The sequence below is a fragment of the Condylura cristata genome, unplaced genomic scaffold (assembly GCF_000260355.1).
Source record: "Condylura cristata isolate star-nosed mole 26May11 unplaced genomic scaffold, ConCri1.0 scaffold00004, whole genome shotgun sequence".
Lineage (NCBI taxonomy): Eukaryota > Metazoa > Chordata > Mammalia > Eulipotyphla > Talpidae > Condylura > Condylura cristata.
Window position 1 is genome coordinate 1,481,398 of NW_004567105.1, and position 12,713 is coordinate 1,494,110.

At 54.1% G+C, this 12,713-nt stretch overlaps 1 protein-coding gene across 1 annotated transcript in view; it reads left to right on the top strand.

Annotated features, from left to right (window-relative positions):
• The window catches only part of EFCAB6 (EF-hand calcium binding domain 6), a 127,605-nt gene that overhangs the window by 26,096 nt on the left and 88,796 nt on the right, over nucleotides 1-12,713 (top strand). Inside the window, exons 6-7 of the mRNA XM_012735104.1 lie at nucleotides 1,885-2,021; nucleotides 5,727-5,839. Coding sequence (XP_012590558.1) covers nucleotides 1,885-2,021; nucleotides 5,727-5,839 — 250 coding nt within the window. The remainder of the gene's footprint in view (nucleotides 1-1,884; nucleotides 2,022-5,726; nucleotides 5,840-12,713) is intronic.

Below are 12,713 nucleotides of genomic sequence, written 5' to 3' on the forward strand. Positions count from 1 at the left end.
GCGCCGGGGCGCCGGCGGGGGGAGGCTGGAGGCCCGTTAGCTGCCAACGAAGTCTTGTCCCAGTGTGCCCACGCGGCCAGGGCCTAGCTGGTCCAGACAGGAGCGAGCGCGGCCCACGCCCCCCAGCTCCTCTGCGCTTCGCCCCAGCCTCCTCCGGGCCTGGGAGACGGGCGGGGGCAGGGCCGGCCTGAGTCGCTCCCCCTCTGGTGGCTGACGAGCCCCGCCGCCTCGGATGCGCCTGGCCATCTGCAGCTCGCTCCTGCTCTTGCCAAACCCGAGTCTGACAAACGATAAGAAACTTGGAGACATACCTCTGGTGGGTGCCGGGTCTGCTGCTCCCGGCTCTCTGTGCGGGGGACCCATCTGGGGCTGCTTTGGGTTTTAAAAAAGCGCATCGCCTCATGCCGTCCGTTTCACCAGAGGAGGGGAGCCGCGGGGCGCTGAGCTGCCTGGCCAGGGAACCTTGTGCTCCGCTTGTGCTCCGGGGCTGGGCTCCGTCCTCGCAGCACAGGGAGATGCCAGCTTGCCGTGGTCCCGCGCGGGTGTGGGCCGGGCCCGGCCAGCGCGCGGCTGTCAGACGAGGCGGGGAGTGTATGGACGTCGCCACCGGCCTTTGCTCCCAGAGCGGAGTCGGGTCTGTGCAGCTGTGTGGATGGCTGCCCCGGGGCCGCGATCACGCCCTGGCCCTGCAGGGTGCGTCCCCAGGGGGGCGCAGGCACGGCTTCCTGGCAGGCGCTCAGCCAGCAGGTGCCAAGAGGAGGGAGTCGTTCCTGGTGCGTCCACTCTGCCCACCGCCGCCCCAGCCCAGGAGCAGCCGGGAGCCAGCCCTGCTCTCGGGGAACCGGCCCTCGCGCGGCCAGGCGAGGGCAGACGGGGCCGTCGGTCTCTCACACCTTCCTCTCCCGCGGGCGGGCGCTCTTCTGCCTCCGAATCTGCCCAGGACGCGGCTCAGCGCAGTGGGGAGCCAGGCCCGGGCGGCCTCGTCTCCCTCCATCCACATCCCGCCTGGCCTTCCCGCCTCCCGTCCCCCCCGCCCGGAGTCCCTGCCCCCTCGGTCACCCTGGCTCAGCGGTGCTCAGTCTCTGCCGAGGCACAGCCTCCAGGGCCCGGCGCTGGCCCTGGCCTCTGTCGTCTTGGCGGATCATGGGAGAGGCCCGGAGCCGTGCCAGCAGCAGCGTCTGGAGGGACAGCTCCCTGCGCCCCTGTTTTCCAAAGCCGGGAGGTGGCACTTGTGTCGCCCCGGCGGGCGGGGTCAGCCCAGCCCTGCGAGCCTGGGCACCTCCCACCTGTGTGTGGGCGCCAGAGGCAGGTCCGTGCCTCTGCCGCCCGCCCCCCCACACCACCCGCCTCTGTCCCCACGGTGCCCCTCACGCAGGGTGCCCGATAACATGCATGTGCTGAATTGGGGGGTGATCTCTCTGAAAACGTGTCTGTAACATCTTCAAAAGATTTGGAGGGATTGAAATACACTGTCAGATCTTTCAGCTCCTAGAAAAAATAGTTTGCATATGGCTGTGAAAAATAGCCCCAAGTCCGCTGCGCCAGATCTGTGGATTTAAGTGTCAATTAACAAAAAGGTTTTTCTTCTGGTTCTAGAAGCGAATGAATTGTGTATGAGACTTACAGCTCTATCCCAGAAAGAGGTTTTTTTTTTTTTTTTTTCAACTTCCTAAGACCATTTACAGAGCAAATTGCCTTGGAAACACTCAGTAAGCACACAGGGCTCGTTAGCGCCCACGTGGCACCTTGCAGTAGCGACGACGGAGAGTCTCTGAAAACGTGCTGTTCTATAAGGACCATTCAGAAACTTCCTCAGGTTTTAGTCCCATCTTGGTTTTCCACACTGGAGCTGTTGACTTTTCCCAAATCACGTTTTATACCCAGATTTCCAAAAACATCAAAAGCGTCCTCAAAGCCTTCAAGCTCATCGACGTGAACAGGACTAACCTGGTTCAAGCCCACGAGCTGCGGACGGTCCTGGAGACCTTCTGCCTCAAGATGAGAGACGACGAGTTCAAGAAGTAAGTACCGGGCGCTGCCCAGCCCCTGCCCCGCCCTGGCACAGGCACCGCTGTGGCCCCGGGAGGTGCCCACCGTGGCCCGTTCCTGCCCTCTGGCGGGCTCCGGGAGGTGAGAGCTGGCCATGGTGCCGAGTCCTGAGTGCGGTCCCGGGCACCTGGATTGCCCCGTCACCATGTGGCGGCCCCCGGGCACGCGCCCTCTAGCTGCGAGCTGGCTGACAGCCCACGCCGCTCGGAGCCAGCCACGTCACACCTGCTCCAGTGCACACGCTCCCTCTGGGCCCTCGTCCTGCCCAGTAACGGGAGCCGCGCTTTCCTCCAGGACTGCGGCGGGTGGAGTTGGGGCGTGGGTGCAGGGGCTCGGGGGAGCGGAAGGGGCGGCTGCTGGGGCCTGGGACAGCCTGGGACAGCGCGGCGGCAGCCGCTGAGCCACTGGGCCTCGCTCTGCTCTGGCTCACGCCGAGATGGCCAGCGTGTGGCTTGTGGGGCCGTGTGGCTCTTGAGTGGACGGCACTAGGAGGGGGCTGCCTCATTTCGTTTGTGGCTCTCGGCCAGGAGGCCCCCCCCCCGCGTTTCTAAACCTCCCCCAGGCCACGCCCCGAAGCCCGCACCTCGGGGTCTCACCCGGCCTGCGAGTTTCACTTCTGCACAGTCACACACAGGCCGCTGTTCAAGCAGGTGCCGGGGAGAGCACTCGGCGCGCCCGCGGGCCTCTGTGAGGAGTCTGCTGCCGGTGTGGCAGCCTCGGGCCCGACGGAGCCACGGGCCCAGGGCGCTGGGAGCCAGGGGAAGGCAGGACTCGGAGGTGCTGGCCTTTTGAGTATTCTCTTCTTTCCTCCTCGTTCTAACCCACCTCAGAATATAAAAGACATAATAGATGTTTTAATTTTTACATCTTTCCGGCTGGGAAAGTGTCCAGAATAAGATCCAAACAAAACAAATTAAATAATTTTGTGCAATTACACAGCAGAAGCACCACTCTTCAAAAACAGGCAATCAAAAAGCAAAACAGTGCTTTATTTGACAATAACCCTTGTGTTTGGCACTGGCGTCTCCAACCTAGTAAAATCTATAAAAAATGATACTGTCTGTTCCCCATCTCATAAATGTTGAATAATAAAGAACTCCACAAATTTTTATTTGAGATTTTTTTTAACCCCCCAGACAATAGAGTGTTCTCTTGATACGGCTTGAGAAACTTCACAGAATTGCTTCCCTTCAGAGTGGAAACGCAGGAGACTAAAAGCAGACCGTTTCGTCAATTGCTTTAATGCTGTTTCACGGCAGCCCGAGAACACGCTCCTTGAGAAGCTGCCTCGGTGCTGGCGGCCTTCCTCTCTGGAGCAGGAAGCGCAGTGCGTGGGGGAGCCCTTGTCTAACTGCTTTCTGTCTCCTCAGCCTCCGTCTCAGCGGGGAGGGGGCCGTGGCCTGGCTTGAGTCGGGAGTGCCTGGGGTTGGGTCTGCCCTCTGCCGCGCCAGCGCCAGGGCTTGGGGGGCTCCTGGACCTCCCCGAGAGCCCGTTTTCTCCTACAGAACTGGAGTCTGAGCCTCCCGCCGAGTAGGGCTGGTGTGAAGATTCCAGAAAGAGTGCAGTGTGCCTGCAAAGCGCCTGGCACGTAGTAGGTGCTTGTTTCGCAGTGACGGTTGAGGGGCCTTAACGGTTCCACAGATGCCCTTATTTTGGGGCAGCGACTCTGTGGAATAGGCCACCTGCAAATATCAGGCAGCCTCTGTCACAGGAGTCTGGAGCTAAGCCACCAGCCAGCTTTATTCCCAGTCAGGCTGTCTCAGGGCCACACTGTGCCCCTCTCCGTTGCCCTGCAGTCTGAAGCACCTGGATGCGGGCGAGACGCTGGACGAGGGCCCTTGAGTCAGCTCCCGGAGTCAGCCTGCCGCCCAGGGAAACACAGCAGGCCCGGCTGCAGGCGGTGAGGTTGGAGAGGTCACTCGAGAGTGACAGCGTGCCAGGCGGATGGCGCAGGGTGCAGACCGTCCTGGCCGGAGGCTCCTGGGAGCAGCCTCGGCCGCGCCCTCTTAGCAGAGGTCGGTCTCGCTTGCCTTTGCTGTGGAAACAAAGGCAGAACCTGTGAGATTTGGCTGCCAGGTGGCACCAGGCTTCATGTTGAAGTTTCACCTGCGGGAGCATCGCTACGGGGTTCTGTCTGTCTGTCCTGGACAGGGGTGCAGCAGGGCCCCGGCCGTGGGGCTGGACCTGGGAAGGCCAGGGCTCCTGGCGTGCTGCACTTCCCAGGAAGCGGGGCGCCGGGCCCCCAGCTCTGCAGGCGGGGTGCCGGCACTTTCCGAAGGGCGGCGAGCAGCCAGGGCCCTGAAGTGCCCCCTTTGGGGTCCTCCTTTTGCGGTCTCACACACGAGGGGCTGTGGAAGATGGAGCCGTTGCGGGAATTTCAGTGTTAGCATCTGGCAGCGCTCTGATCTCGGGGTAATTTTTCTTATTGGAACAATAGGCAAGATTCATTGAGGTGGGGAAAAAAGGTACGCATCGCACTGAATGACATTAGTCTGTTAAATTTGGAAAACAAAAATAACAAATACTTGAAGCGATAATTACTAAATTTTTAGAGAGCAGCATGAAATTAGATAATTATGGAAACCAACACATATGGAGATAATATAACCAAACATTTAAAAACTGTCGATTTTTTATAGATGCAGTAATGCAGAAATTATCTAGAAAGCCATTTATCAAGTAGCAGACTTGAATAATAGGAAACTTAAAAAGGAAAATCCAAACCTCTTTTTGAACCTTCACTTAAAAAAAGAGAGCATCTTAACATGTTTCAAAGCCAGATAGTGGGATTTTCAGCTTATGCGTAGAGTCAGAGAAGAGCTTTGCCCCTTCACCACCAGCGGCTCTGAAGCCCGTGCCATCTGTGAACCTGTTTGCCTCTGACACGACACGCCGCTCCAGGAGGTGGGCGGGAGGGAAAGCAGAGCAGGTTCGCTGAACCCCTGAGCCCTACGCAGTTTTTGGTTTTTGTTTTAAGATTTATTCATGCACACAGAACTGGGGTGCAGGCCAGAGGCGCAGGGGTGGTGAGAGGCTTCCCCAGGGACAGAGCCGGAGCAGAGCAGGCCAGTGGACGAAGCCCACTGTGAGGGGGCAGCGGGGAGACAGGAGGGGTCTGCCGCACCCTGGGGGTCGCTCCAGGCCTGGTATCGAGCCCATGCTGAAGCGGCTGGAGCCGGCTTCCGAGTGCTTTTCTTTAACCCGCCGCGCCGCCAGGCAGGGCCCCGCGTGCTTTTAGCCTAATGAACCTTTTGCCCACAGAGGAGGCGGCACGGGAGGGCTGCACTGCGCGTCAGCTCTCAGCTGAGTTTCCTGCTAACTGTCCCCCGTTACTGTGCGGAGGCCTGCCTCTGCTGTCTGCACTGGTGGGGGGCTCTGACCCGGCCCCTCACCTGGCAGCGGAGAGAACCCCTCGAGCGGCAGCCAGGCACCTTCCTTTCTCGGCTCCAGCTGTGCCTGCCCACGCCCCGGGGCCGAGAGAGCCCTGCTCCTCCGAGTTCTCTGGCCTTCCGTCTGGCACAGCCGTTTCCCAGGGCGGCTGCTCTACCTGCAGCTGTAGCTCGGACCACGAGTTGTAGCTCCTCGCCGGCCCGCGTGGCGTCTGCCCGTCGGGACAGTCTCGCTTCGCTGGGAGCCTGTGTCGTCGTTTCGATGATCAAAGACTCTTTCTCCTTTAGGTTTGCAAAGCACTACAACATTGAAAAGGACACCGCCGTGGATTATAATGAGTTTTTGAAGACCCTCACTACAAACAAGGACCTGAACCTCAGGTACTACACAGGCAGCCAAGGTGAGGATCTGGGAAGTCGCAGGCAGACGGCCAGGCCCCTGGGCCCTCGTCCCGCTCCTCCGCGCCTGTCCGAGGCTGTGCTCGCAAATGTGGGCACGGGCCTGGCGCTGTTACGGGTCGGAGCACGTGAACGTCCAAACAGCAGGGAGGGAGTCGCCGTGTGTCCACAGTGACGTGCTCTGTACAGCTGCCTCAGAAGCCTCAGTTTTAGTTGATGTCTCTCTCAACAGCTTTGTGAGGTGGGCGTTATCCCATTTTTTAGTTGAGGCAACTTGGTTGCAGGTTGCAAAATAAATGTCCCAGAGGCACAGGGCTGGTTCATGGCCGAGTTGTGGTCTCAACTGGTCAGCGCCAAGTCAAACTAAACACCTGAGAGAGAAGGACAAAGTATCCTTGGTGTTCACAGAGGGAGAGGCACTGCTGTGAAGGGCAAGGAGGAAGTCCGTGGCACCCAGGTCACGTGGTGACAGACCCTGAGGGGGACAGGAGCATTCTGGCGCGGGGCCCTGGGCCCTCTGTGCCTGGCCAAGCCCTCTGCGCTCGAGCCCTGTGGGCGCTCTGACGGTGCTGTGCCGGCTCCAGAGGCGCTGCTTTGTGTTTTCAGCCCTAGCTTGGCACCGTATCCTTGGCCCCACTTTTAAGCTCTGTTCCATGCCTGATTCTAGACTAAGCATGTTCCTGTACTGTCTCTTCATACTAACTACAGCCATGAGGCGGACGCTGGCACAGACGAGCAGAAAGACTGAAGTAAACACCCCAGTCCTGCCACAGAAGCTCCCTTGACACTCCCCCAGGGCCTTTCCACATGCAGATGTGCCAGGGACAGACAGAAATGGGTTCAAGTGGATGCTACTCTATATAAATATTTACTATCATCTGAGTGTGTCGGTAGAGCGGACACTGAATTGAAACTGAGGGATGGTGACTGGATCTGGGCCGGTTTTCCTACCACAGGTCCCTTGCTCCCCTTTTCCGGGTGATGGATGGGCGCCATGGCTCCTGGAACTGAGCCCAGCTCTGGAGGAGCCCAAGGCTGGCCTGTATTTCCTCCTCTTTTGTGATTTGCTTCTTTTAGCTGGTTGCCCGAAGAACTACTTATTTCTGAATTTCCAAATTCGAATGCAAATTCAACTCTCCAAAGTTTTTTAGTGATATACCTTTGACTAAACTTTCTCTTCCATTTTCCAGATTTTTAAAAAGATTTATGTATTTATGCACACAGAACTGGAATACAGCCAGAGATGCAGGGGCAGTGAGAGGATTCACCAGGGACAGAGTGGGGAGCAGAATAGTCCACTGCTGAGGGGAGCAGCGGGCGGGTCAGGAGAGGTCTGCCACGCCGTGTGGTCACCTCCGGGGCAGGGATTGAACTCATGCTGAAGTGGCTTTATCTTCTCAGTGCTGTGCTTTAACCCGCTGCGCCCCCAGCGGGTTAAAGATTTTTCAGATCTTTAACCTCAGTGATGCGCATTATACTTATGTTGGGTTGTCTTGTCCTTTATATCTATTGATACTACATTCTTTGTGAGAGCTTTGTTCTCTTTGCCTTCTTCCTCTGTATTTGCAATGCTGTAATTTTTCTTTTTAGGTCTTTTAATTATCCCTGTAATTTGATTTTCATCAAGGTCTGTTTTATTCCCCGCTATTTCTACTTAAGTTACTGCTTCAGTAATGGCGTTTCCTTTGCTCCACTCTATTACTTTCCATCTCATTTGTTCTGTCATCGTCTTGTTTTGCTAATTTCATGTTCATAGTATGATGTTCTGAGGGCAGTTGTATACCTTGAACTACATTTTCTTCCAGGTGAGACCTTCATCTTTTTGTGTTTTGGTCTCTTTCCTTCTCTGTTCACCTAACCTCTGTCCCTGTTTTTTTTTTTTTTCTCTGTAAATTTTGCATCATTAAAAAATATGGATAAATTGATCACTTTTTAAATTCCATTATATATCTTTAATTAATCAACATTTGCATTCACATAGTAATGTACAGGACGTGAAATGACCTCACAATTCCATCCTGTCCTTCTTCCCGCCTTTTGTCACCTTGCCGCCATACATCTTACTTTTACATACATTAGAAGCACAAAATGAATTGCTACAGCTTCTGTTGGCCTCTGAGATTTCCCATCTGTTTATGCATTAGTAGTATATTTTCCTTTATACTCCCAATGTTGTAATTTTAAAATATTTTAAAATGATTTAAAATTTTTAATCTACTTTTTCTAGCAACTACATCTCTTCAAGATTAGTCTTCACTAATTACTTTTCTTCTTGAATGTGGATCATGGTGTCCTGCTTTCAGTTTTCATTTTTAAAAAAAGATTTATTTTTATGCATACAGGAATGGGGGTGCAGACCAGAGGTGCGGTGGGTGAGAGGATTCACTACAGACAGAATGGGGAGCAGTACAGTCAAATTGACTGAAGTACACTGCTGAGCGGAGCAGTGGGCAGTTAGGAGCGGTCTGCCACGCCCTGTGGGTCAGCTCCCTGGCCGGGCATCAAGCTCACGCTGCAGCGGCTTTGGACTGCTTCATTGTGCTGCGCTTTAACTTGCTGAGCCACCAGGGAGGGCCCCTCGTTTTCATTTTTAATACTTCTAACAAGTTTGGAGTCTATCCTGATGCAATAAATTATGCATTATAGAGGCTCTGAATGCTGTCAGATTCCTCTAAAGAATTTCAGTTTTTGTTTTAGCAGTCAGTTCACTTGGCTGCATACAAACGCTAATCTTTGTCTTCCCTGCCAGGGGTGTGAACATCTGAAATCTTTGCTCTGTTACTTTAGCTTTAGCCGGCCTTGCAGGCGCGACAATCCACAGGTCAGGAGCTAGCCAGCGATTTCGGCAAACCCATGGCGGTCCCTCTACGCCTTTCTTTATGCGCGTCCCCTCCTTGCAGTCCCATGGCAGCGCACTAGACCTTGGGTTTATGTCTAAATTCCAACCGCCTCGGTGTTTTCCTCCGAGGTCTGTCCTCAGGCGAAGGCCAAGAAATGATTGTTAGTCCACTTTGCCAAATCTTGACTCCCGTTTATGTCAGTCGCTTCGCAGTGCCTCATATTCTTTTGTTTCCGTATTTGTTTGGAGTTTATAATTGTTATCTGCTGGAGTGTTGGCTCAATATGAGTCAATCCAGCATGACTGGAAGCAAAACTTCTGTCTACCTACATTCATCCTCACCTTGATTCAGTTTATGCTGGTAATTTTTTTAGGTGTATATAAATCATTTTTATTAGAGTTTTCAGATAAATACCTAACTCTCGGTATCATACAGAATTTCTAAAAGTAATATAATAGTTTACTTTTACATCATTTTATGCCTTTTCCATCTCAGTTGTCATCCCCGTGGGCTTCCCATCACCAATTCACCTGTGTGTCATCACCACAGTCCCATGCACTAACTACCCCCCCACCATTTTGGACCCCATTCTCCCCTCCACCCCTGTAAAATGTCTCTGGTATATAGTTGGTCGTTATTATTATTTCCCCCCCTGGTCCTTTATACTCCTACTATAAGAGAAACCATCTGGTATTTTCCTTTTCTTTCTGGCTTATCTCACTAAGCATGATCCCTTCCAGCTCCATCCATGTTGCTGCAAAAGGCATGAGTTTATCTTTTTGATGGCTGAGTAATACTCCATTGTGTATATGGACCACATCTTTGTAATCTGGTCATCTACTTTTGGGCATTTGGGTTGATTCCATGTCTTTCCTATTGCAAATCAGGCATTATACTGGTAATTTTTTGCTGTTGTTAATTTTTTTCCTCTTGCTTATTTCATTAGGTGTTGCAAGAAGGTAGCTTCATTTGCCATGGGACTCTCCTCTCTCTCCATTTTGCTATCCTGCTTTACTGGGGATGCATAAAATCATGACATTTCACCATCAAAAGGCCTCTGAGTTGACTAAGCAGAAGACAGAGATCTAATTATTCTCTACAGGGTTATGTGAGTTCTCACAGCTACCCTAAGTGCTGGCTGAGTGTGCAGGGTGGGCCCATTCCAACCTTCTGTGCCCAGTCGTGGAGGGCGCCCATCTTCTCAATGAACACTTAGCCCCTTACTTTCATAACTGAAATTCAGATCCTTCTGTGAGAAGGCAGAGTCTTTGCGTGATGTTCCCAATTAAAGATACAGTCATCTGGGGCTGTGGGCCTCATCGTATCAAATTAGCTCTACACTGCAGCCATCCACACATCCCACTGGTCGTGTGCAGTGGGGGATGCTGCCCTGGCGCCCCCTCGGGCCCCTGCCCTCCTGTCAGCCCAGCCCCGGGAGTGAAGCGGCAGCGAGCCCGCTCAGCGCTGGGGGGAAGCGCTTTCATCTGGACCACGGGCTGGCCGACTTGCTTCCTGCCTTGCTTCGGGAACAGCTAGACACGTTGCTCGAACAACCAGCCCCAAGGGAGGCAGTCGTAGCCGACAGCGCAGTCCGGAGGCCGTCTTGGGGTTCCCCTTGCTTTTTCTGCAGAAGCTCTTGCAGCTCCCTGAGCGCACCCGGAGACTGCTCGGAAGTGGAGGGTGTCTCCCCACTGCCTGCGTCCCCGTCTCCTTTCCGGGTCCTTTGGTCATTTGAAGCTGGTTCTCAAGCAGGTCCCCAAGGAAGTGTTCATACAAACAGGGTGACTTCTGCAACATTCCCGCGTTTGTATGTGATCTTCAGAGTGGAAAACCTGGTTCATCCGAGCAAAGCAACCCTTGGCTCCACTTTCTTCAGCATGTTACCGACTGCCGGATGGCATGAAGTTTTGCTGAGGGCAAGTTTGAAGACAGCCCGGTTCTGTTTCCCTCGCTAGCAGCAGGACCCTTTTGCCAGGTGTCTAGAGAAAGTTTTCTTTTGCTTAAGCCTAATAATTTTCCGAGAATGCCTTGTAGCGAGTGTGCTGATCTCCGAGGTATTTGCGAATTACTTAATTTATGGAATTGGGTCTTTGTATTTCAGGAAACGGCTTGAATCACAGTTTTTAGTCTGTGCTCGATTTTCTCCTGTAGTTCGTTTCATAGGCCTCTCAGGGGCTTCCTTGGCCTGGGGCTTGCCCCCACGTCGCCCTCCCGCCCTCCCGTTCACCCTTCTTGGCATGCTTTTTCTTCTTCACCCTCTGTTGCTATGCTGTTGACTTGTTCTCGCATTCCTTTTACTTTGGCTGTCACTGTCAAGATTTCTTTCCTCCTTTGCTCCTGCGTGGCCGCTTTGGAGCACCGCCAGAGGCCCTGTCTCCGGCCCGTCGCTGCGCGGATTGGTGTCTCTGGGGCCGGGCGAGCACCTTCCGCAGCCCGCTGACCGCATGACCGCTGCTGAGCCACCGTTTTCCAGCTCCTTCGCCAACGGAGACACAGGCCCCATGGGCGCAGGAGACAGGCAGGAGGAGCTGGGGCTGCTTCCTCCTGCGGGCGGGCTCCTGCGGCCCGAGGCCCCAGGTGAGGGATCCCGAGGCAGCGGGCCTGGCCGGGCATTTCTGCCGCCAGAGTCGATTCTCACAGCTACCTGGAGCGGAAATTTGGACTTGATAATGTTCTGAAGCTTCTCTTCTCTGTGGTGTTTTCAGCATTTTGGGAAGGTACTCTCAAGAGAGCAATCATTAAAAAATATTTGTCACCTATTTGCATTCGTCCCCAAATTTCATTTTCATAATTAAGCGCTCGATTCCACGCGCTTCTTTATATTCGCTTCTGTTTCTGAGATGAGCTCCTGCTTTGCCGCTGTCTATGAATTATGAATGACGAGGATAACATTTGCTAATGTCTGTTCATTTTTGTGGAGAACGGTATGCGTGGACTAACCACCAGGAGCTGTTTCTAGGTGTGTCGCTGGTCTCCCCTCTGCAGGGGCGTCTCCGGTTCACGCCTGCAGCCGTGGTCCTTAACCTCTCTGTGACAGAGCGATACTCATTTCTGCGAATTCCGCATACGTCTGTCTGTGCTTTTCCTAAGCCAGCACCCCGTTGCGCATCAAAAGTGCCCCCTTTGGGCCCCGAAATACGCTCCCTTTACTGCAACAGACCCACGGAAGCGCCCTTAAACCTCGGATTGCCTCTCCACCCCTTTCGAGTCGGCAGGAACCCTTCAGAGGAGATCCTGGGAAAACCGGAAGGCGAGAATCGGACGCAGGGGCCAGGAGAGGGCCACCGAGTGCCCCCGAGTGTCATCGCGCTGTGGCCGGAGCCGCTCCTGTCCCTGAACAGCAGAAGAGTGGCAGAGCAGGCCAGGTCAGAAGTCAGGGGCGAGGCCCCTGCGCCCCCAGGCTGAACCCCTGCGCTGGGCCCTGCCCTCGCTGCTGTTCTCACCGAATGCTCCCCCAAGCCCGATGCCAGCCCCAGCCCCAGCCCCAGGAAGAGCTGGCTTTGTGTTTTACTCCGCAGCCTGCAGGGTCTGCTCGGAGACTCTTTCTGTTTCCTTTTGTTTGGGAGGTGGGAAACGGAACTCCCAAGGACTGGCAGTTTGTTAACCGCAGCTGAGTATTCAGAAGTGTGCTTAATTGGAGTGAAGCTTATTTGCAGACATTTTAGGAAATAAATCTGGGAAACCACTTGTGATTCTTTGCAGTGGGCTTTGAGAGCGAAAATGGCTATATTTTAGATTTGTTTTATTTTCTTTTATTATAAAAGCAATATAGCTTGTTGCATAAAAGCCAGAAGCACCGGGCCACGAAATCACAATTGTGGGTAATCCTGCTATATCACTCACTCTTTTGGTGTGTTATCCTCCTGGGTATTTTTTTTTTCTGATGCATAGGTGAGGGATGGGTGGGTGGACAGACAGATGGATGACTAGATAGCCAGACACGGAAGATACGGGCTAAAATAAAAACCAAGCTGTGTTGCCCCTTTGACTCGTGAAAAGTAGCGGGAGGAACGTGCTGGCCCTCAGGCCCTGTGTG